This window comes from Gorilla gorilla, chromosome 15, assembly GCF_029281585.2.
Source record: "Gorilla gorilla gorilla isolate KB3781 chromosome 15, NHGRI_mGorGor1-v2.1_pri, whole genome shotgun sequence".
Taxonomy (NCBI): Eukaryota; Metazoa; Chordata; class Mammalia; order Primates; family Hominidae; genus Gorilla; species Gorilla gorilla.
This window is the reverse complement of record NC_073239.2, coordinates 37,055,616-37,081,866: the sequence shown is the minus strand read 5'-3', so window position 1 is coordinate 37,081,866 and position 26,251 is coordinate 37,055,616. Positions and strand designations below refer to the sequence as shown.

The following is a 26,251-nucleotide window of genomic DNA, read 5'->3' as shown; positions in this document are numbered from 1 at the left end:
GGGTAATTTATAAAGGAAAGAGGTTTAATTGACCCACATTTCAGCATGGTTGGGAAGGCCTCAGGAAACTTACAGTCACAGTCATGGTGGAAGAGGAAGCGAACATGTCTTTCTTCACATGATGGCAAGAGAGAGAAGACTGAGAACTGAGTAAAGGATAAAGCCCCATGTAAAGTCATCAGATCTTGTGAGAACTTACTATCACAAGAATAGAACGAGAAAACTGCCCCCATGATTCAATTACCTTTCACTGGGTCTCTCCCATGACATGTGAGGACTACGGGAACTATAATTCAAGATGGGATTTGGGTGGGGACACAGCCAAACCATATCAGGTTTCCTTTACATCCTTGCCAACACATGTTATCACTGGACTTTTTGATAAAAGGCAATCTGACAGGTGGTTGGTGATATCTCAGTGAGGTTTTGATTTGCCTTTATGATTTCTGATTTTGAGCATTTTTTTCATATACCTGTTGGCCATTTGTGTGTCTTCTTTGGAAAAATATCTATTCAGATCCTTTGCCCATTTTATGAAATCATTTTTAAAATATCTTTTGCCCATTTAGAAGCTTGTTTGTTTGCTATTTGGTAGTATAAGTTCTGTATATATTTTGGATATTAACTCCTTATTGGATGTATGGTATACAAATATTTTCTCCCTTTCTGTAGATTTCCCTTTCATCAAACAAATAAAGATGAGACCAATGTCTCATGTTTTTCCCATGTTTCCTCCTAGGAGTTTATGGGGCCAGGTCTTATGTTAAGTCTATAATCCACCTTGAATTAACTTTTGTGATTGGAATAAGAGAAGCATGGATTCTTTGCATGTGGATATCCAATTTCCCAACATCATTTATAGAAGTGACTTTCCTTTACATTGTATATTCTTCGTACCTTAGTTGAAAAAATTAGCTGACTGTATGTGAGTTTAGTTCTGAGCTTTCTATTCTGTTTTATTGGTCTATATGTTTTTATGCCAGCAACATCTGTTTTGATTTTTACAGTTTTGTAATGGAGTTGAAATCAGGAAGTTTAATGCCTCTAGCTTTGTACTTATACTCAAGATTGCTTAAGCTTTTCATGCTCTTTTGTAGTTGCATATGAATTTCAGAATTATTTTTTCCATTGCTGTGAAAAATGTTCATTGCCATTTTGATAGGGATTGCATTGAATCTACAGATCATTTTCAGTAGTATGGACTTTTTAACAATATTAATTCTTCCAGTTCATGAATATGGGATATGTTTCACTTATTTGTGTCTTCCACAATTTATTTCATTAATCTTTTATACTTTTCAGTGTACAGATATTCTACCTCTTTAGTTAAATTTATTTGTAAGTATTTTATTCTTTTTGATGTGCTCATAATGATAATTTTTCTTGACTTTTTCCTTCTATAGATCATTATTGGTGTAAAGAAATGCAACTGAATTTTTCTGTTGATTTTGTAGTCTGCAAAATTACTGAATTTGCTTATTAGTTCTAACAGTTCTTTAGTGGAGTCTTCAGGATTCTTTCTACATAGGATCATGCCATTTTCTAACAGAGACACTAACTTTTTTATTTGGATGCACTTTATTTCTTTTTCCTAATTACTTTGGTTATGACGTCCAGTACTATGTTGAATGGAAGTGGGGAGAGTGGTCTTGTTCTTGATCTTAGAGGGAAACATTTCAATTTCTCATCACTGAGTACAATGTTTGTCATAGGCTTGTGATATACAGGCTTTATTGTGCTGAGGTACATTCCTATAATTAATTTGTTGAAAATTTTGTATTGTGAAAGAATGTTGAATTTTGTCAAATGATTTTTCTGCATTTGTTTAGATTATCTCATGGTTTTTATTTCTTATTCTGTTAGTGTGGTGTAGCACATTTGTTGATTGTGTATGTTGGATAATTCTTACATCCCAGGAATAAATCCTACTTTGTCATGATGCAAAATCTTTTTAATGTCCTGGTATATTTGGTTTGCCAGTAGTTTGTTGAGGATTTTTGGACCTTTGTTCACAAGGGATATTGGCCTATAATCTATTTTTCTTGTTGGTGTCCTTATCTGGGTTTGGTATGAAGGCAATGTTGGCAATGTAAAATGAGTTTTAAAATATCCCCTCCTCTTCAACTTTTTGGAAGGATTTTAGAAGGACAGGTGTTAGTTCTTTTCAAAATATTTGGTAGAATTCAACTATGAAGCCATCAGGTCCTAGGATTTTCTTTGATAGGAGATTTTATTATTGATTCAATCTCCTTACTCATTACTGTTAAGATTTTCTGTCTCTTCATGATTCAGTCTTGTAGGCTGTATGTGTCTAGGAATTTATCCATTTCTTCTAGGTTATCCAATCTTTTGACTTGTAATGGTTCATAGTATTATCTTATGATTCTTTATATTTTTTGTAGCATCAGTTGTAATGTCTCCTTTTTCATTTTGGGTTTTATTTATTTAAGTCTTCTATTTTTTCTTAGTGTAGATCAAGTATTGTCGATTTTATTTATATTTCCAAAAATCAATCTTAGTTTCATGATCTTTTCTACTGTTTCTCTAGTCTCACTTTCATTGATTTCTTTTCTAATCTTTGTTATTTCCTTTTTTTCTAACTTTGGGCTTAGTTTGTTCTTTTTTTAGTTCATTGAGCTGTAATGTTAGGTTGTTAATTTGAGACCTTTCCTCTTTTTTTGTAAACATTTATTAGTATACATTTCTCCCTTAAAACTACTTTTGCTGCATCCCATACCTTTTTGTATGTCATGTCCATTTTCATTTGTCTCAAGATATTTTTACATTTACCTTTTGATTTCTTTTTTTGGCCCATTGGTTGTTGTTTAATTTCCATATGTACATGAATTTTCCAGTTTTCCTGTTATTATTGATTTTAGTTTTACACCACTATGGTCAGAAAATATATTTGATATGATTTCAGTCTTCTGAAATTTGTTAAGACTTGTTTGTGGCTTAACATACAATCTGTCCAGAAGAATATTCTGTGTAAGCTTGAGAAGAATGTGTGTTCTGCTGTTGGATCGAATATTCTGTGTATGTCTATTAGATTCATTTAGTCGGAAGTAGTTCAAGACAATGTTTTCTTAATAATATTCTTTCTGGATGATTTATCCATTGTTGAAAATTGGATATTAAAGTTCTCTATTAATATTGCATTGCAGTCTATCTCTTGCTTTAGATTTGTTAATATTTGCTTTATATATTTAGGTGCTCTGATGTTGGGTGTATTCATATTTATAACTGTTCTATTATCTCAATGAATTGACTTTCTTATCAATATCTAATGACCCTCTTTGTCCCTTGTGACAGTATTTAAAGTCTATTTTGTCTGATACACATGTAACTGCTACTGCTGTTTTTTGATTTTCATTTTCATGGAATATTTTTGTTTTTTACCTCTTTACTTTTAGTCTGTGTGTGTTATTAAAGGTGAAGTGAGTTTCTTGTAGGCAGCATTAAGTTGGATTTTATTTTTATAAATCAATTCAGCCACTCTTTGTCTTTTGATTAACAAAATTTGCTTATTTATAGTTGGTAAGTAAAGATTTATTATTGTCAATTTATTAATTGTTTTCTGGTTGCTTTGTAGATCCTTTATCCCTTTATTACTCCTTTGTTGTTTTCCTTTGTGATTTGATCATTTTATTCGGTGGTATGCTTTGATTCTTTTCTGTTTATCTTTTGTGTATTTACTATAGGTTTTTAATTTGTGGTTGCCATGAGGCTTACATAAATATTCTTATTGTTTAACCAATTCATTTAAAGACGATAACATCTTAACTTTGATTACTAAAGAAGCTCTGTACTTTTACTTCCCTTCTCTTACATTGTGCTTTTGATGTTACAGTTTACATTTTTTATATGTCTTAAGAATTTATTATAGCTATAGTCATTTTGCATACATTCATCTTATAACTTTGTAATGATGGTGTGATTCACACCACCACCATTATAGTGTTTGAATATTCTAAATTTAACCATATATATACTTTACCAGTTGGTTTTATATTTTTATATGTTTTAATGTTACTAATTAGCTGCCTTTTATTTAATCTTAAAAATCCCCCTTTAGCATTTCTTGTAAGGCAAGCAATAGTGAAGACTCACTCAACTTTTTTTGTTTTTCTAAAAAAGTCTTTATCTTCTTCATTTCTGAAGGACAGCTTTGCTGGCAAAATATTGCTGGTTGGCAGTTTTATTTTTCTTCCATTGCTTTGAATATATTATTTCATTCTCTCCTGATCCTCAAGGTTCCTGCTGAGAAATCCACTGATAGCTTTATTTGGGTCCTTTTTTACATGACATGATTCTTTTCTCTTTCTGCTTACAAGCTTCTCTCTTTGTTTTTGATTTTTGCCAGGTTGATGTTAACGTATGTTTGTGGATTCTTTTTTTGGTTGAATTGACTGGAGAACTTTAGGCTTCATGCATGTGGATGCTCATTTCTTTCTGGATATTTGCTAAGTTTCCCATGATTATTTCCTTAAATAAGCTTTCTATCTAATGCTCCCTCTATTTTTCTTCTGAACCTACTATAATTCTAATGTTAGCTCTCTTGATAGTATTCCATGGCTTCTGTAGGTTTTATTAGTTTTTTTTCTTTTATCTCCACTTACTGGATGATTTAAAATGCTCGGTCTTTGAGTTCACTTATTTTTTTATTCTGCTTCATTTAGTCTGATATTCAAGCCTCTATTACATTTTTTTAGTTTAGCTGTTGTGTTTTTCAGCTCCAACATTTCTGTTTGGTTCTTTTTAAAATATTTTCTGTCTCTTTATTGAGCTTCTCATTTTGTTCTTGGATTGTCTTCCTGATTTCATTAAACTATTTATTCATGTTCTCTTGTAGTTCCCCAAGATTCCTTAGGTAATTATTTTGATTTTTTCTGGGCAATTTATAGATCTCCAATTCTTTGGGGTTGGTTACTAGAGATTAATTTTGTTCCTTTGGTGGTGTCATGTTTTCCTGCTTCTTTGTGATCTTTGGGTGTTGATTTTGTCAGTGACTGAACCTGCTGGAGTCCTCTGTGGAGTTAAGTACTATAGTTTGTGCAATGATCATTGTAGGTTCCTTGGTAGTGAAAGCAGTGTGGTATGTGCAGCTGATAATGGCAGGAGACAGACAGATTCCTAGGCAGACAGGGATAAGTCCCTGGTGAATCCCAACCTTCAAGCCAAAGACAACCTGAAGCCTGAAAACCAAGCCGCCAGTTCCAGGTGGGAGTCCATGACCTGACTGAGAACTTCCTCAGTGCCATTTAGTCAATTAAATGGTGCTTTTTCCAGGCCTTCCCATGAACCAATCAGCACACATTCCTCCATCTGAGCCCATAAAAACCCCAGACTCAGCCTCACAGATGGCTCTCTGCTTTCAGCCCCACTCTTACACAGAGGGCTACCCACTTTGGCTACTCTCTGGTTGTCAAGAGCTTTTCTGCCGCTCAATAAAAATCTCATCAGCCTTGCTCACTCTGCGGTGTCTGCATGCTTCATTCCTGTTGGTTGCGGGAAAAGAATCCGGAATCCACTGAACAGTGCATGCAAAAAGAGCTGTAAGACACGCTCCTGTTCACCAAGCTACAGAAATGAAAAAAAAAATGCTGGGTGCCACACCTCCCCAGTTGCTGAGCTGTGGGCAGCATGACTGAATGAGCTGTGACACATCCCTATTTGCTGAAGCTGCCGGCAGTGAGAACAAACAAGAACTGTAACACTTCCTGGGGGCTCAGACCTTGACTCCCAGAGCAAAAGCTGTAACACCTTTTTGGGCTCCACAGTTGCTGGAATCTCTGAGTTTTGGGCATTGCATCATCCCCCTTATCCAGATGCCAGTGCTCAAGGCAGAAGTCAGTCATAGCATGCCCAAAGCAACTGTGGGCTGAGCACTGAGCTACAGTGGGTGTCATGGGATCTGGATGAGTGAGCATGAGTGGAGCACAGCCTGCCAGGCCAAATGAGCAGAATGAGTTCAGAGGGCCTGAGTGAAGCCTCAGCAGAGGCTCTGCTGGCTATTGAGATTTCCATTTGGCAAAGTGGCCCTCAAAGAATCCTGTGTCACATCCATGAGGGCTGCTGAGGTCCTCGGTATAGAAGGCTACCGGAATTCTGCTCAGATCAGGCTACTGGGGACTGCATTGATTCCTACCACATGACTGATATTGATAGACCTCATCATTTCTCTTTGTTACCAGCAGTTTACAGATTTCTCTGCTATGTTGGTCTCCCTAGCAATCTGGGATGGGTGAAACTTAAGCTGGTTGTTTGGGCAATGCTCCAGTAGGCTGGGTAAGATGGTTAATTCCACTCTCCTTTTCTCTGCAAGGGGAACTTGCAAGCTGAGCAGTGACCTCTCCATACTGAGCACTGCCAGCCTGAAGGAGACAATGCAGGCAAAATGAAACTTTTTTCTACCATTTTTTGTGGTTATTCTTGAAGTTTTTCTGTCTGCTCTATTGTTTTAACTTCTGAACTAGATTCCTGATCTCTGCTAATTATTTTCTTTTTTTTCTTATTTTATTATTATTATACTTTAAGTTTTAGGGTACACGTGCACAACATGCAGGTTTGTTACATATGTATACATGTGCCATATTGGTGTGCTGCACCCATTAACTCATCATTTAGCATTAGGTATATCTCCTAATGCTTTCCCTCCCCCCTCCCTCCACCCACAACAGTCCCCGGAGTGTGATGTTCCCCTTCCTGTGTCCATGTGTTCTCATTGTTCAATTCCCACCTATGAGTGAGAACATGCAGTGTTTGGTTTTTTGTCCTTGCAATAGTTTGCTAAGAATGATGGTTTTCAGTTTCATCCATGTCCCTACCAAGCACATGAACTCATCATTTTTATGGCTGCATAGTGTTCCATGTTGTATATGTGCCACATTTTCTTAATCCAGTCTATCATTGTTGGACATTTGGGTGGTTCCAAGTCTTCACTATTGTGAATAATGCCGCAATAAACATACGTGTGCGTGTGTCTTTATAGCAGCATGATTTATAGTTCTTTGGGTATATACCCAGTAATGGGATGGCTGGGTCAAATGGTATTTCTAGTTCTAGATCCCTGAGGAATCGCCACACTGACTTCCACAATGCTTGAACTAGTTTACAGTCCCACCAACAGTGTAAAAGTGTTCCCATTTCTCCACATCCTCTCCAGCACCTGTTGTTTCCTGACTTTTTAATGATCGCCATTCTGACTGGTGTGAGATGGTATCTCACTGTGGTTTTGATTTGCATTCTCTGATAGCCAGTGATGATGAACATTTTTTCATGTGTTTTTTGGCTGCATAAATGTCTTCTTTTGAGAAGTGTCTGTTCATATCCTTCACCCACTTTTTGATGGGGTTGTTTGTTTTTTTCTTGTCAATTTGTTTGAGTTCATTGTAGATTCTGGATATTAGACCTTTGTCAGATGAGTAGCTTGCAAAAATTTTCTCCCATTTTCTAAGTTGCCTGTTCACTCTGATGGTAGTTTCTTTTGCTGTGCAGAAGCTCTTTAGTTTAATGAGATCCCATTTGTCAATTTTGACTTTTGTTGCCATTGCTTTTTGTGTTTTAGACATGAAGTCCTTGTCCATGCCTATCTCCTGAATGGTATCGCCTAGGTTTTCTTCTCGGGCTTTTATGGTTTTAGGTCTAACATGTAAGTCTTTAATCCATCTTGAATTAATTTTTGTATAAGGTGTAAGGAAGGGATCCAGTTTCAGCTTTCTACATATGGCTAGCCAGTTTTCTCAGCACCATTTATTAAATAGGGAATCCTTTCCCCATTGCTTGTTTTTCTCAGATTTGCCAAAGATCAGATGGTTGTAGATATGCGGCATTATTTCGGAGGGCTCTGTTCTGTTCCATTGATCTATGTCTCTGTTTTGGTACCAGTACCATGCTGTTTTGGTTACTGTCGCCTTGTAGTATAGTTTGAAGTCAGGTAGTGTGATGCCTCCGACTTTGTTCTTTTGACTTAGGATTGACTTCACAATGCAGGCTCTTTTTTGGTTCCATGTGAACTTTAAAGTAGTTTTTTCCAATTCTGTGAAGAAAGTCATTGGTAGCTTGATGGGGATGACATTGAATCTATAAATTACCTTGGGCAGTATGGCCATTTTCACGATATTGATTCTTCCTACCCATGAACATGGAATGTTCTTCCATTTGTTTGTATCCTCTTTTATTTCATTGAGTAGTGGTTTGTAATTCTCCTTGAAGAGGTCCTTCACGTCCCTTGTAAGTTGGATTCCTAGGTATTTTAGGAATCTTTGAAGCAATTGTGAATGGGAGTTCACTCATGATTTGGCTCTCTGTTTGTCTGTTATTGGAGTATAAGAATGCTTGTGATTTTTTACATTGATTATGTATCTTGAGACTTTGCTGAAGTTGTTTATCAGCTTAAGGAGATTTTGGGCTGCGAAAATGGGATTTTCTAGATATAAAATCATGTCATCTGCAAACAGGGACAATTTGACTTCCTCTTTTCCTAATTGAATACCCTTTATTTCCTTCTCCTGCCTGATTGCCCTGGCCAGAACTTCCACCACTATGTTGAATAGGAGTGGTAAGAGAGGGCATTCCTGTCTTGTGCCAGTTTTCAAAGGGAATGCTTCCAGTTTTTGCCCATTCAGTATGATATTGGCTGTGGGTTTGTCATAGATAGCTCTTATTATTTTCAGATATGTCCATCAATACCTAATTTACTGAGAGTTTTTAGCCTGAACGGTTGCTGAATTTTGTCAAAGGCCTCTTCTGCATCTATTGAGATAATCATGTGGTTTTTGTCTTTGGCTCTGTTTATATGCTGGATTACATTTATTGATTTGCGTAAGTTGTACCAGCCTTGCATCCCAGGGATGAAGCCAACCTGATCATGGTGAATAAGCTTTTTGATGTGCTAATGGATTTGGTTTGCCAGTATTTTTGCATCAATGTTCATCAAGGATATTGGTCTAAAACTCTCTTTTTTGGTTGTGTCTCTGCCCGGCTTTGGTATCAGGATGATGCCGGCCTCATAAAATTAGTTAGGGAGGATTCCCTCTTATTCTATTGATTGGAATAGTTTCAGAAGGAATGGTACCAGCTCCTCCTTGTACCTCTGGTAGAATTCAGCTGTGAATACATCTGGTCCTGGACTCTTTTTGGTTGGTAGGCTATTAATTATTGCCTCAATTTCATAGCCTGTTATTGGTCTATTCAGAGATTCAACTTCTTCCTGGTTTAGTATTGGGAGCGTGTATTTGTCGAGGAATTTATCCATTTCTTCTAGATTTTCTAGTTTATTTGCATAGAGGTGTTTGTAGTATTCTCTGATGGTAGTTTGTATTTCTGTGGGATCAGTGGTGATATCCCCTTTATCATTTTTTATTGTGTCTATTTGATTCCTCTCTCTTTTCTTCTTTATTAGTCTTGCTAGTCGTCTATCCATTTTGTTGATCTTTTCAAAAAACCAGCTCTTGGATTCATTAATTTTTTGAAGGGTATTTTGTGTCTCTATTTCCTTCAGTTCTGCTCCGATTTTAGTTATTTCTTGCCTTCTGCTAGCTTTTGAATGTGTTTGCTCTTGCTTTTCTAGTTCTTTTAATTGTGATGTTAGGGTGTCAATTTTAGATCTTTCCTGCTTTCTCTTGTGGGCACTTAGTGCTATAAATTTCCCTCTACACACTGCTTTGAATGTGTCCCAGAGATTCTGGTATGTTGTGTCTTTGTTCTCATTGGTTTCAAAGAACATCTTTATTTCTGCCTTCATTTTGTTATGTACCCAGTAGTCATTCAGGAGCAGGTTGTTCAGTTTCCATGTAGTTGAGCCATTTTGAGTGAGTTTTTTAATCCTGAGTTCTACTTTGATTGCACTGTGGTCTGAGAGAGAGTTTGTTATAATTTCTGTTCTTTTGTATTTGCTGAGGAGTGCTTTACTTCCAACTATGTGGTCAGTTTTGGAATAGGTGTTGTGTGGTGCTGAAAAAAATGTATATTCTGTTGATTTGCAGTAGAGAGTTCTGTAGATGTCTATTAGGTCTGCTTGGTGCAGAACTGAGTTCAATTCCTGGGTATCCTTGTTAACTTTCTGTCCGTTGATCTGTCTAATGTTGACAGTGGGGTGTTAAAGTCTCCCATTATTATTGTGTAGGAGTCTAAGTCTCTTTGTAGGTCACTCAGGACTTGCTTTATGAATCTGGGTACTCCTGTATTGGGTGCATATATATTTAGGATAGTTAGCTCTTCTTGTTGAATTGATCCCTTTCCCATTATGTAATGGCCTTCTTTGTCTCTTTTGATCTTTGTTGGTTTAAAGTCTGTTTTATCAGAGACTAGGATTGCAACCCCTGCCTTTTTTTGTTTTCCATTTGCTTGGTAGATCTTCCTTCATCCCTTTATTTTGAGCCTATGTGTGTCTCTGCACATCAGATGTGTTTCCTGAATACAGCACACTGATGGGTCTTGACTCTTTATCCAATTTGCCAGTCTGTGTCTTTTAGTTGGAGCATTTAGCCCATTTACATTTAAAGTTAATATTGTTATGTGTGAATTTGGTCCTGTCATTATGATGTTAGCTGGTTATTTTGCTCGTTAGTTGATGCAGTTTCTTCCTAGCCTTGATGGTCTCTACATTTTGGCATGTTTTTGCAGTGGCTGGTACCGGTTGTTCCTTTCCATGTTTAGTGCTTCCTTCAGGAGCTCTTTTAGGGCAGGCCTGGTGGTGACAAAATCTCTCAGCATTTGCTTGTCTGTAAAGTATTTTATTTCTCCTTCACTTATGAAGCTTAGTTTGGCTGGATATGAAATTCTGGGTTGAAAATTCTTTTCTTCAAGAATGTTGAATGTTGGCCCCCACTCTGTTCTGGCTTGTAGAGTTTCTGCCAAGAGATCTGCTGTTAGTCTGATGGGCTTCCCTTTATGGGTAACCCGACCTTTCTCTCTGGCTGCCCTTAACATTTTTTCCTTCATTTCAACTTTGGCGAATCTGACAATTATGTGTCTTGGAGTTGCTCTTCTCAAGGAGTATCTTTGTGGTGTTCTCTGAATTTCCTGAATCTGAATGTTGGCCTGCCTTGCCAGATTGGGGAAGTTCTCCTGCATAATATCCTGCAGTGTTTTCCAACTTGGTTCCATTCTCCCCGTCACTTTCAGGCACACCAATCAGACGTAGATTTGGTCTTTTCACATAGTCCCATATTTCTTGGAGGCTTTGTTCATTTCTTTTTATTCTTTTTTCTCTAAACTTCCCTTCTCGCTTCATTTCATTCATTTCATCTTCCATCACTGATATCCTTTCTTCCAGTTGATCGCATCGGCTCCTGAGGCTTCTGCATTCTTCACATAGTTCTTGAGCCTTGGCTTTCAGCTCCATCAGCTCCTTTAAGCACCTCTCTGTATTGGCTATTCTAGTTATACATTCGTCTAAATTTTTTTCAAAGTTTTTAACTTCTTTCCTTTGGTTTGAATTTCCTCCTGTAGCTCGTAGTTTGATCATCTGAAGCCTTCTTCTCTCAGCTCATCAAAGTCATTCTCCATCCAGCTTTGTTCCATTTCTGGTGAGGAGCTGCGTTCCTTTGGAGGAGGAGAAGTGCTCTGCTTTTTAGAGTTTCCAGTTTTTCTGCTCTTTTTTTTTCCCCATCTTTGTGGTTTTATCTGCTTTTAGTCTTTGATGATGGCGATGTACAGATGGGCTTTTGGTGTGGATTTCCTTTCTGTTTCTTAGTTTTCCTTCTAACAGACAGGACCCTCAGCTGCAGGTCTGCTGGTGTTTGCTAGAGGTCCACTCCAGACCCTGTTTGCCTGGGTGTCAGCAGCAGTGGCTACAGAACAGTGGTGGCTGTAGAACAGCAGATTTTGGTGACCCGCAAATGCTGCTGTCTGATCCTTCCTCTGGAAGTTTTGTCTCAGAGGAGTACCCGGCCGTGTGAGGTGTCAGTCTGCCCCTACTGGGGGGTGCCTCCCAGTTAGGCTGCTCTGGGGTCAGGAGTCAGGGACACACCTGAGGCAGTCTACCTTTCCTCAGATCTCTAGCTGAGTGCTAGGAGAACCACTACCCTCTTCAAAGCTGTCAGATGGGTCATTTAAGTCTGCAGAGGTTACTACTGTCTTTTTGTTTGTCTGTGCCCTGCCCCCAGAGGTGGAGCCTATAAAGGCAGGCAGGCCTCCTTGAGCTGTGGTGGGCTCCACCCAGTTCGAGCTTCCTGGCTACTTTGTTTACCTTATCAACCCTGGGAAATTGCAGGTGCCCCTCCCACAGCCTCGCAGCTGCCTTGCAGTGTGATCTCAGACTGCTCTGCTAGCAATCAGTGAGACTCCGTGGGCATAGGACCCTCCGAGCCAGGTGCAGGACGTAATCTCCTGGTGTGCCGTTTTTTAAGCCCAATGGAAAAGTGCAGTATTAGGGTTGGAGTGACCTGATTTTCCAGGTGCCATCTGTCACCCCTTTCTTGGACTAGGAAAAGGAACTCCCTGACCCCTTGCACTTCCTGAGTGAGGCAGTGCCTCCCCCTGCTTCGGCTCGGGCATGGTGCACTGCACCCACTGTCCTGCACCCACTGTCTGGCACTCCCTATTAAGATGAACCCGGTACCTCAGACGGAAATGCAGAAATCACCTGTCTTCTGCGTTGCTCACACTGGGAGCTGTAGACCGGAGCAATTCCTATTCAGCCATCTTGGCTCCCTCCTAGTTATTTTCATTTGTGGATATTTGCCCAATTGTTGTTCTTTGTAGGAGGAATAAAGACTGAGATCACCTACTCTGCCATTCTAGCTGATGTCTAACACATTTTCTTTGTTCATCTGTCTATGGACTTTTAGGCTGTTTCCATATCTTGGCTTTTGTGAATAATGCTGTAGTAAACATGGGTGTGAAGATATGTCTTTGAGGTTCTGATTTCAATTATTTTGGACATATTCCTAAAAGTGGGATTGCTGAATTGTATAATAATTTTGTTTTTCATGTTTTGAGGAACTGACACATTATTTTTCATAGTGACTGCACCATTTTCTATTTCCATCAACAGTGTATAGCAGTTTCAATTCCCTAAATTCTAGCCAACACTTCTTTTGTTTTTTGATAATAGCCATGCTAATAGGCATGAGGCAATATCTCATTGGTGTTTGGATATGCATTTCCTTGACAACTAGTGATGCTGAACATATTTGCATATACCTGTTGGCCATTTGTATATTTTCTTTAGAGAAATGTCTTCAAGTTTTTCACCCACTTTGAAATTGCATTATTATCATTATTATTTTGCCATAGTATGACTGATTTTTAAGTGCTTCTTATATAATGGAATTATTTAAATTTATTTTTTTCTGTTTATTATTTGCCTGTTAAATTTGTCTTTATTTTTTAGTAATTTTAAATTGTTTTAATTTCTAACATTTTCCCCATATTTGTGTTTGCCATTGATAAGTTTTAAATTTCATTATCAAATATGCTATAACTCTTTTCTTATTGTTTTTCCTTCATAGGGGCAGGATATACTTAAAAGTTTTTATTTATTCTGAAATAATTTAAATAGTGTCTCTATATTTCTAGTAATTAAAAAAATACTCCTTTGCAATTTATGTTAAGTATAAGTTATAAAATATAATTCTTTTTAAAAATCTGGTTAACCAGTTGTTCCAGCACAACTTATTGTGTCCTCTGGGACAATAGAATTGAAAATGCAAGTCATACTCTAGAGAACACATGTTGTACATCGTAGCATTTTCCACCCCTAATCCTGGGAAATTCGCCATTTTTCCTACTTCTTCTGTGAAACTCAAAAGTTGTGTTTCTATGCTCTTTGGATGAAGTGCAAATCAACTTTTAAATTATCCCCTCAAGGCTTATGTTCCTACCTGGCTTCCCCTGGCCTCCAGAGGATTGATTTTTGTAGTTACAGCCCATGTTGCTGGTTAGTTTACTGTTACATCAGGGCAGAAACTGATATATACCAACATGTAGAGGATAAAGTCCTCCACTGCGGGTGGTGGAAGAGGCTTCTTCTGCCTCCTCCCCATAGTTCCTGAAGGCACCAAGACTGTCACAGTAATTGGTAGGTGGAATGTTGTTATAACGTTTACATAAACCGTCCTATTTTTGAGACAGTAGGATAGATATAATGATGGGAATAACTATGTAAAATGCTCAGAGATCAGTGGTAAGAAACAGAAAGCAGCATGTAAGGAAATGTCTTAGGGAACCGTGATGATAGTGTAGAGCAGGTCTTAGCTGTGGAGTGGGTGGGCAAATTGTTTCTTCTCGGCCTTGATCTCAATAATTAAAGCATTTTAAAGTCAGGGTTGAACAGGGCATTGAAGAGACAGCTTGGTCATTTTATACTCATAGGATGAACCATTTGTAAACAAGCTCAGAGAAGGCTGTTTTGATTTGTGGGTCTTCAGAGCGTGACAGATTATTAAAATAAACTTCCAAAATTTTGAATCCCTTTACTCCTGGAAGAAAGTCAGGAAAACCCCAAGATCTTTAGTTACTTCTGATAGTTCTTCAGGATGATCTCTGTGAAGAGGAAGGGAAAGGTGCGGCTTGAAATATTTCATTTCAAAGGGATTAGTGTTAGTAGTAGCAAAAACTTTGAAAATAAATAGAAAAGCAAAAAAGAAACTTAAAAGCAAAGAGACTCTTACTTGAAATAAATGTGGGTGAAATATGTATTTTAACAAAAAGGATTCCAAAAAGCAAAATTAGGAATTACGTAGCAGAGTAGGGAAAGACTAAATGAATTAATAAAAACAATTAGATGTTGTGGTGTTTAATTTTTGTCAAAGTCTATTGATTTATTTATTTAATAAAAAATCCATGTAATCATCCCATCCATCCATCCATCCATTTAACAAACACATATTGAAGACCATAGCATGCTAGGAGCTACTTTAGGCAGTAGATATATAAATGAGACATACTCCATGACCTCAAAGAGCTCAGAGTTTCTGTTATATTTTGCAAAATACAAACTGAAAAATTACAATGTAATGAGTTAAAATTACATTGTAGGTGTAAACAGAGTACTATTGTAGGTGCAAACAGAGTACTATTATGGGAGCCATAGAAATATGACATTTTTATGGAACTTATATATACAAAATTCATACAAAATTTCAGGCATTTTAGAAAACAAGCTTCTGAGAATAGCTGAAGGATTTAAAAATAGGGATACATCAACAATGTAACAGGACTTTGGGTCTGGGAAAAATGTGGGAAGCATTATATGCATTAATCACTACAATACCTATGAAGTAGGTACTGTTATTATTTCCATTGCACTGATGAGGCACACTGAGGCAGAGGTAAGTGAGTTGCCCAGGATTACATAGCTAGTAAGTGTTCAGCTGTGGTTAGAATGAAGGCACTGAGAAATAAAATAAAAATGAAACCCTTAGCTCCCCAACCTACGGAATGGACCCTCTCTTGGCCAAGGGCACCCCAGAGTAACCTTAAAAGCTGAGTTTTCATCCATGACAAGATGGGTGGTCAGAGGTGCCTTCTTACATCCCTGCCCTCGCTTAACTGCCATTAGACTTTCCTACCTAAGTGCTACATAGAAACCAGCTCTTTTGAAAGACTCCACTGCTGATATCAACCAACCACTGAAGCTGTCCCTCTTTTTTTGTGGTTTTAACACGGCAATTAACCAGCATTGCTTCCTGATAAGAGACCAACTATATGCTACTCATGAAGGGGCATGAAGCACAATTGTGCATGTGCATGGTTGTCCTTTCATAAATATTCATGACTCCTCCTATAGCATATTGAGCATACGTATTTGGCCACCTCACTCAGTACATATTCCTTTTGACACTGTCTCAAAATATTTGTTTCTGGCTCCTGGCCAGAGGCTATATTTCCCAGCCTGTCATAATAGCCGCCCTGCAGGCTGCAACTCTATGAGAAATAAAGGTCCTCCTTTCCAAATTTATGAACCTCATCATTCTTCAGTTGACAGCACTAACACCCCATATCTAAGTATATTAAAAGAGAAATAAGCAGCAAATATATATAATATAATATATTATAATATATAAATATGTAATATATGTAAATATACAATTATAATCTATAAGTATTTATATATAATTTATATTATATATAAAATATATTTTTAATATACTTTAATATATTCAAGTAAATTAAAAGAATATATTAAATATATATTAGTTGTATATAAAATATTTTAATATACTTTAATAATATATTAATGTATATTGCTATATATTAATTTTAATATACTTTAATAACATATTAAAGTATATTATTAAATATAATATAATAATAATAAAGTATATTAAAAGAGAAATAAGCAGCAAATGATCTTCAAGATAGTATAATATTGAGATCAGCCCTTCTGTGATCCTAATGGTTTCTTCTTGCCTAGTTTACTGTGGGCAACAATGCATACAGAAAATCAATGTAATAACTACATCTTGATATTTTCTGCTACTTGTTTATTTATGACACTCGAGGTCCCTGGGTTTCCTATACCCATCTATATGGTGAAGATGCTTCTGTATACTCCTTCCTCACCATCGCACAGAATAAGTGAGTTCGATATCCTAAAAATAGGAAAATTAATTCGCATTATTTCTAAGAAGTGTTGTATATATCCACAATGGTGATTACATCACTGTTTCTCCCTATTGCTACACAAATCATTCTTAATTTACCTTTCTGAGAATTTTACTCTTCATAGGATTTTCGAGGTAGAACATTTCTTAAAATTCTAGTTAAAATCCCTCCTTTTGATATGAAGAAACTGTCATAGAGGAAGATTTCATGACCTCAACATCATGCAGATTCTTGTTTTCCCCCAAAGCATTGCTTCTCTTGAGGAGATTTCACAGTTGACTCACCTACAGAGAATGCATCTGTACTCCTGGGTATTTCCATAGTCACCCTCTAGGTATTACATCCCTGTAGATTAAGAATGGGAATTTCCTAGATGTTGTTAAAAGAGGAGCAGAAGCTTAGGAGAAGTAGGTGGGTGGATGTAAGACAAAGTAAATCTTCTTAAGCAACTTATCCAACCACTGCTCTAAGAGTAAGCACTGATTTGGAATAGACATCTCCTCCTCAATGGCAACCTTAGAAAACAATGCCCTAAATCAATCTTCATGAGTGGCTTATCTCCCCCAAGAATTTCCCATAAACATAATTGCTTTGGGTTTTCTTGGCACAATTCCCAGCCTTTCTTGGAGTATTACAGTGCATACCCAAGTATGTATAGTTTAGTTAGCCCAATTTTATTAAGGACGTGGTATGTGCTGGATGAACCTCATTTTAGACACAGAAGATAGGAAAAAAATATTTTTAAATTGCCATTGTGGAGTTCAAATTCCAGCTGCCTTTGGTAGTATGACAATAACAACATATGATCCGTTGATAAATCCTGCCAGTTGCATCTCCTAAATATTTTCTAAACAAATTATTCTTCTCTCCAAATAGTTATTGCTGTATTGTTTAAGCCATATCTATCTATCTATCTATCTATCTATCTATCTATCTATCTATCTATCTATCTATCTATATATAGTTTGTTTGTTTTTCCTGTAACGTTGTCTTACTCCAGTTTATTCACATAGCAGCCAGGGTGATATTTCTAAATTGCAAATTGTATTAGGCTATTCTCTCGAGTTTTATTTTAAAACATATTGAAAGAAAATTGGAAATCCAATTTTATTATTGTGGGCTACATTACTTGGTCTTTGACTAACTCTTTATTTTGTTCTTATGCTTCTACTAGTTGTGGGTCTTCTACAGTTCTTAGAAAGTCTTTCATGACACAAGGCCTTTTCATTTACTATTCTGTATTCTTAAAATGCTTTTCTTCAAACTTTCAAAGTTAGAAAAATGTCACCAACTCAGAACCTTTTCTAAAATACTCCATCACACACATACCACACCCATCATCATTTACTCTACCATTGCCTTCTTTTTATTTCCTGCTTGTCTTTTAGAACCAGTAGCAATTATTTTACTTTACTTATTTATACTTTATTTTATTTTTATTTGCTTGTTTACTTATTTATTGTCTATATTTTCAGAATGGAAGTTTGATGAGGCAGATATTGATTCTTCCTTGTTCATTGTTGTGTCTCAGCAGGTAGCATATAGTAGATACTCTCTAAATGTTTGTGGGATAAACAAATGAATAGTTTATAGAAGTGACACAGAAGCTATATATTTAGGAATAGACTTTTTAATATCACTGGTAGATAGCTTTGTTTTGACATGCATTAAATGACAAGTGCTGGACAGAATAAGAATTGTTGCAACATTTATGGTATTTTAGGTAATGGTTATGTTAATGTAGGGAAACTAGGTGTTTGTTCTTCCTTGAGGAAGTGACATGGTGTAGTAGTATGTGTGTGTGTGTGTGTGTGTGTGTGTGTGTGTGTGTGTGTTATGAGTAGTGGCTGAGCATTACTAGCTTTGGGAGTAGCGAGTTTGATTGGCTGCCTGACTATTGGATTGAGATGCTCCAGCAAAATATTTCTTTTCCACTTGACACTTGTGAAGAGTGGAGGACAGAGACACTCATCAAGGAGTGTGGAGGGATGAATCCTTTGTATTTTTGTCCTAAGGAATAAATGTGATTGGTTTTGGTTCTTAATGCAAAGTATATACATCATTAGTTTCTAATTTTGTGTCATATCTTGAACACTGAGGTACAAAAGAAAATCTCTTTGACACTTTTTTCTGGTAAAATCACCCTTTCTATTCCATAATACCTGATGTATGTTTGTCTTTTCAAGACATCAACACTCATTCACCTAAATTCTTTCTAGATTAGTGCCATTTTCTACTTCTGTTTTGGTGGAATGGGTATGGAGTAGAGCAGAGGAGGAAGGGGTGATTTGTGTGACGACACTCAGAATCATTGCATCATGTCCCCATAATAATAAAAAAGGCATATTGTCTTGTAATGGTATTTACCACTTTAAAATATTCACCTCCTTTCAATAATAAAGGGACAATTATTTACTTAGGAAAAAATAATCACTTCCATCTGGTCAAAAACTACATAGCATAATAGCAAAATATGTAAATGAGCTGAGTAAATCATAATATTTCGATGCTTTTGGTAGAAATTTATTTGATTGTTGGAACCTCATAGTTGACTTATCAGTGAATGTAAATGAGTTAGTATATAACTAGCTCAAGCCCTCATAACTAATAACACAAGTATATAATTATAAGCTATACCTGTTGCGTTATTAGTTATGGGGGCTATGAGCTGCTTCCTTCAGGTAAGTACAGTAAGATCATTGTTTTTTGGAATCTTAGGAAATATGTCATTCTGGATACCCTTATTATCTTTCTTTTGATTAAAATCTTCCTAAATCAAATTTTAAATTTTTCAATCCTATTAAATATGCTTAATTAACTCACTGAAGTCCATACTGGTCAATTTATGGACATGGGGAAATTGATCCCTTTTCTAAATAGTCCCACATTACTCAATTTCTGAGTATTTTTACCTTTCTTCCACTTGCTACCAGATTCCTGGAAAACACTGTTTTTGTGTGTGTGTGTGTCTGCTTGTAGTAAGCCATCCCTTCTTCAAAATACAATGCTTCTATAATATACTAAAAGCTATTTATCTATGTTTGTTAAAATTATGTACAAATTGAGTCAGTAGGTTCCAAAAATGGTGCATTTAATTTCTTTTCTCAGTAGTATACATAATGCCCATAAGTGTTTGGACACAGCCACATCTATTTGGTTTTACAGAACCTTAACTTTTTAAAAATTCCTTTTCATATTTAATTTTTTTAAGCAATAGGAGAAGCAATATCATAAAATATCACATCAACAGAAAAGAAACAACTCTCTTGTATTTGCTGTTGGTTACAACAAAACTTACTTTGGTGCGGCAGTTTTTAACCTTACTTAAAGAAAAGCATATTTGGTAACGTGAACTGTTATTTCATTTTTATTTGACAAGTTTTGTTCTACTTAGTGGTATCAGGTTCAATACAGGGCAGTAAACAAAATTTTAAAAATGATATGATTCCCATTGTCACCTTGAAACAGCAGAGCAGATCAGCTCAGAATCAAATTGGGTAGCAAGCATACTCATTTCCCAGATCACTACACCTACTTAAGTTCCTGCAATGGTGAGCAAATTTTATACTCAATGTAGTATCAGGTATTGATGAATCTGGTCACAGCTAGAAGAATTTTTTATATAGGGCCTTGCATAGCTGTATATTGTGGCTGGTTACCTGTTACCAAGGATTAAGCTGTACAGGTTTTGGTTACGCTTATGGAAAAATATGTCCATTCAGTACTTATGAAGCCTTGGGATCTCTTTTCTGTATCACAACTAAAATACTGCTAGATCTGTATGTGTGCTATTAGAATGCAAGCCTAAGTTTCCAGGTTAGCATGATTTTGCAACAAAAAAAAGATCTAGAAAAAAGAGGCCACATCTCTGATTGCCAGTCTAAAATTTGGCTACACTCAGAAGTATCTTCACATATTGCTTACTAATGTAGATGTTTGGGGGAAGAAGTAGTGCATTGCCGAATTTCAGAAAAAGTAAGATTTTTAACATTAACAAGCTGAGATTTGAGTTTCAAATTTATGCCACACTTCATATAGTTTTAATGTTCCCAATTTATAAGTTCATCACATACTTTCTCCCTCTTGGTTTATCAAATATAAAATGGGCAACCAAATGTATCCTCATGTAATCTGTTAGTGACAGGGAACGTATGACAATTTTGAAAGCAGTGATATAACTCTAGATAAATGCTATGTGGACTAATTATAGTTTCTTTAATTTTCATAGCTATATTATGAAAAGAGTAAATTGAAGAAATGGAAACTGCAAATTACACCAAGGTGACAGAATTTGTTCTCACTGGCCTATCCCAGACTCGGGAGGTCCAACTAGTCCTATTTGTTATATTTCTATCCTTCTATTTGTTAATCCTACCAGGAAATATCTTTATCATTTGCACCATCAGGCTAGACCCTCATCTGACTTCTCCTATGTATTTCCTGTTGGCTAATCTGGCCTTCCTTGATATTTGGTACTCTTCCATTACAGCCCCTAAAATGCTCATAGACTTCTTTGTGGAGAGGAAGATAATTTCCTTTGGTGGATGCATTGCACAGCTCTTCTTCTTACACTTTGTTGGGGCTTCAGAGATGTTCTTGCTCACAGTGATGGCCTATGACCGCTATGCTGCTATCTGCCGACCCCTCCACTATGCTACCATCATGAATCAACGTCTCTGCTGTATCCTGGTGGCTCTCTCCTGGATGGGGGGCTTCATTCATTCCATAATACAGGTGGCTCTCATTGTTCGACTTCCTTTCTGTGGGCCCAATGAGTTAGACAGTTACTTCTGTGACATCACACAGGTTGTCCGGATTGCCTGTGCCAACACCTTCCCAGAGGAGTTAGTGATGATCTGTAGTAGTGGTCTGATCTCTGTGGTGTGTTTCATTGCTCTGTTAATGTCCTATGCCTTCCTTCTGGCCTTGCTCAAGAAACATTCAGGCTCAGGTGAGAATACAAACAGGGCCATGTCCACCTGCTATTCCCACATTACCATTGTGGTGCTAATGTTTGGGCCATCCATCTACATTTATGCTCGCCCATTTGACTCATTTTCCCTAGATAAAGTGGTGTCTGTGTTTCATACTGTAATATTCCCTTTACTTAATCCCATTATTTACACATTGAGAAACAAGGAAGTAAAGGCAGCCATGAGGAAGTTGGTCACCAAATATATTTTGTGTAAAGAGAAGTGAAAGATAAATTATACATTTTATAGTCCTCCTGAGGATCATTGTCCTAAAGCAGGAAGTATTTGCAGTAATAATGCTGCATTCACTTCCTCCGTTCATTTGTGTTCTTAAAATTTTACTATAATTTTTCTCTATTAATTCCTCTTTATATTGAAAAAATAGAGGCATTAAGATGAAAATAAATTTACTCACACCTACCCTGAAATTCCAGACAGATCATTATTAGAATTTGAGATATAATAATAATCTGCTAAAGTACATTTTAACTAATTGTTTATTGAGTAACTACACTGCAGAGGCTCTGGCTCTGAGGGGAACATGTTGATAAAAATAAATAAGACATGGAGACGTGTCCATTACAAAGATGAAGTAAACGGCAAGCATATGGATGCAGCTAGCTTCAAGTTAGCAAATAAATATTGTTGTCATGTTTCAGTGTTGGCTCAGTGGAATGGTATCTGGTAAACATCTTGCTGGGTCTGGAAAAACAGATTATTTGTCCTTTATCTCCTCTTATTTCCAGAGTTGATGGAAAATGAAGATTCATTTATAGAAGGTATTTCAGTTTATATTTCAGGTGGTGTCCATTCAACAGTTGGAGACAGAACTCAAAATGTTATCACATTATGAAAACAATTTTTATGAATTCAAAGCAGAGTATAATTTGGCTGATACATGAGATTCATGTCATTCCAGATGAAGCCTCCAGGCAACTAGCAATTTTTATAGCCAGTCCCTACTTACATCCTTCAGAGTGAAAGCAGGCTTGGGGAGAAAGCTTCTAGGTTGACTGGAATTGGTAGACATCTAGCCATGTAGTTTTTTTCTAAACTATCATCTCCTTTGCCACTTTTGTATGTTTTCCGTAATTGCTAATTCTGCCTCTCATGTTAAACTTAAATTGGTAGGGTGCTGTTTTTGTTAGCGCTTAATTCAGAGTTCTTTCCCATTGAGAAACCTGGATGTATTGGTTCCCATGATCCCTTAGAGAATTATTAGGGACTGATTTCCTATTCTCAAGCACTAAAACCTCACTCTATAAGCTTCCGAATGTAAGAGGTAGATTAGAACATTTGATTTTATAGGTTATGTTTTTTACTTAAATTTATTAGTTTTTAATTTCAAAACTAGGAAATCTTTTCATTGAAGGGCAAGAATGCATTGGGTGTATTAAGCTTTAGCCTTCTTTTTTAAATTTGATAATGTAATATGGACTAAATTTTAAGTGAATTAGATCCTTGTCAAGATTGGGAATGAATATATAAAAATAAATCATATAACTATTCCTAGAGTTACTATTTATTTACAGAGATTTTATTTATTAATTGAGGAGGTAATTTATGCCAGACCCAGTGTACTTCGGATGCACAGGATGGTATGGTGGTACACAAAGCTTGTTTTTTGCTTTGAGAATTTTTCCTTATGGTGACCTTCTTCGATCTTCAATGCTACGTTACTTCTCTTCTAGGAACCCAAAGGCACGGATTGATGTTATGAGTCCTGATTTTTGAGTTGACTTCTGATCACCTGGAAGTGAATAAAGCAGTAGACTTCTCTAACATTTTGTAACACAGCATGAAAAAATATAAAGTACAAAAGATATATATATATAAAATATGATAAAATGATGAGTTATGTTTCTAAATCTTTTATCATCTTACTGTCATTTCTCTGTATTTGATCTAGCCAGACTTCTATTCATTTTGTCACTTATCTTTCATCAAACTAGGGCTGATGTTCTTTGGAAAGGGACCACTGATTTGATATGCTCTTCAAACACCAGCACTCTGTACTACAGGAGGATATTTACTGAAAATACTGAAGCTAGTAATACAAAGGAAAAAGGCATAAAAATAGTAGTGTGATAACTAATTGCTTACTTGGGAATATTATCTGAAATTAGAAACTAATATCAATGAAGAAAAAGGGGAACTTTTGGCAAACTCTAGTAAGTAATAACTGAGCCTGATTCGTGGAGGATGTAATTGGAATAAGGACTGAGAGCAATTTCACCCCTTGGAGGACATTTGGAAGTGCCCAGAGACATTTGTGGTGGTCACAACTGAGGACATATATTGGCATCTTGTACTATTTAGACATCTTACAATGCACAGGACAGGCCCCAGCCCCTGACTCCCACATGAATTATCTGGCCCAAAATGTCAATAGTGCTGAGAATAAAGAACTCCATCAGGTTGAGAAACTCTGACTTAAATAATGAGCAGGGATAAGGCAGCTTAGTGTAGAAGAAATAGGTGTTAACCTCATAGGCAATGTTGTGTCATTGAATATTGTTTCCAAATAGCTCAGTATCCTCAGCAGTCAAATACAAAATATGCCTCAGGACTCCTTTTCCCTACATAACTCCTACATTTTCTTTCAGTTACTTTTAAATGTCTTTTAATCTCTTTTTTTTCTTTCAGTCTCTCCTACTCCTCCTTCTTTCAAAACTGCTGCTGGGCTACTATGTTTAAAATCAGCAGTATCTCGATTGAGTAAATTATCTTTAGCTCAGTATTGTGATTATACTTTCAATTATACACTGACTTGTGTGAGACTTTAGAACCCAAGTCCCATTCATCTTCTGACTTTTTGCTAATCTCAATATTAACCAGAACTTTACTATTACATCTGGTTAAAAAAGAGCTTTATTGCTCAAACAAAATTAAAGTTTTTTTGTTTTTTTAATTACTAAAATAATATATATTCATTAAAAGTTAAAAACATATGAATATATAAAGAACAAAACAAGTATCACTGGCAATCTCTTTTCTCAGGGATTTTCTTTAACAAGGTTTGTAAAGTCTTACCCCTCCAGCTCCATTGGAAGCAGGCCAGTTGGCCTATCATGCATTGTTCCAAAATATAACTACCATTAAACAGAGGTCCAGGTGAAGACAAGCTACAACATGCATTACATAAATAAGTGTAACCTTCAGATTTTATATCCCACAAAACTGGCATTTAAATAAAAAGGCCACAAAGTTTTAAATATGCAACAAAATCTGAGAATGTTGTTTTTAAGACCTCTTTTGATGAAATTATCAGAGAACAAGTTACAGTCAAACATATGACTAGGACAAAAGGCTGGGTACACACACACACACACATATATATATATATACACAGTAGTCCTCTTTTGATGAAATTATCAGAGAACAAGTTACAGTCAAACATATGACTAGGACAAAAGGCTGGGTACACACACACACACACATATATATATATACACAGTAGTCCTCTTTTATCCATAGGAGATATGTTCCAAGACACTTGTGGATGCCTGAAACCATGGATAGTACCAAACCCTATATATACTGTGTTTTTCTTATACACACATGCCTATGATAAAATTTAATTTATAAATTGGGCACAGTAACAGATTTATAAGAACTAATAATAAAATAGAACAATTATAACAATATGCCAACATTACTACTCTTGCACTTTGGGGCCATTATTAAATAGAATAAGGATTACTTGAACACAAGCACTGTGATGCTGTGTGTAACTGATAACCAAGGTGGCTACTAAGTGACTAACGTGCAGGTGGCATGTATAACATGGATACACTGGACAAAGGGATGGCTCATGTCCCTGGAAGGATGGAGAAGGAGAGCTTGAGATTTCATCATGCTACTTAGAATGCAGCATAATTTAAAACTTATGAATTGTTTGCTGCTGGAATATTCCATTTAACATTTTTTGGACTGAAGTTGACCATGGACAGCAGAAACTACAGAAAGCAGACATTGTGGATAAGAGGGGCTACTGTATTTAATCTAATATTAGGCTTATTAAACTATAAACCTAAGACTAATTGGCTGGGTGCAGTGGCTCACGCCTGTAATCCCAGCACTTTGGGAGGCCGAGGCGGGAGGATCATCTGAGGTCAGGAGTTCAAGACCAGCCTCAACATGGAGAAACCCCGTCTCTACTAAAAATACAAAATTAGCCGGGTGTGATGGTGCATGCCTGTAATTCCAGCTACTTGGGAGGCTGAGGCAGGAGAATTGCTTGAACCTGGGAGGTGGAGGTTGTGGTGAGCCGAGATCGTGTCATTGCACTCCAGCCTGGGCAACAAGAGTAAAACTCTGTCTCAAAAAAAAAATATATATAAATAAAAATAAAAAAATAAATAAATAAAGACTAAAACTAAGGTAAGCAAGGTAGAACTGTATGAAATGTTATCTGCTGTAACAATGCAGAAACAATAGAACTCTACTCCATTTCCATCCTGTGGATCTCTCACTAAAAAAAAGAAGAAAAAAATATGTTTTGGATAAACAACTTTAAAAATATAAAATTCGGAAGCCAGAGAAATAAATGAACAGCTTTTACTGCAAAGACTTACATTCTATTTTCAAGCCTGGTGGTGGGGCTCCAGACGGATACCAGACACAGGCCAGGATTCACACCATGGTATATTCACCCAATGATATATTCCAAAACTACCTAAGATCCCAAAGGATATATATTCTTAGGGTAGTATAAAATAACT

At 36.5% G+C, this 26,251-nt stretch overlaps 1 protein-coding gene across 3 annotated transcripts in view; it reads left to right on the top strand.

Annotated features, from left to right (window-relative positions):
• OR4M1 (olfactory receptor family 4 subfamily M member 1) overlaps positions 1-21,753 on the top strand; it is a 61,506-nt gene extending 39,753 nt beyond the window's left edge. For 2 of the 3 annotated variants that reach the window (XM_031001851.2, XM_031001852.2), the window contains one exon: positions 20,783-21,753. In XM_031001851.2, coding sequence (XP_030857711.1) covers positions 20,812-21,753 — 942 coding nt within the window. In that variant the 5' untranslated portion in view covers positions 20,783-20,811. Of the gene's footprint in view, positions 1-13,936; positions 14,027-20,782 lie in introns of those variants that run through there. The other variant, XM_055361518.1, reaches the window with a different exon arrangement.
• Positions 21,754-26,251: the final 4,498 nt, after the last annotated feature.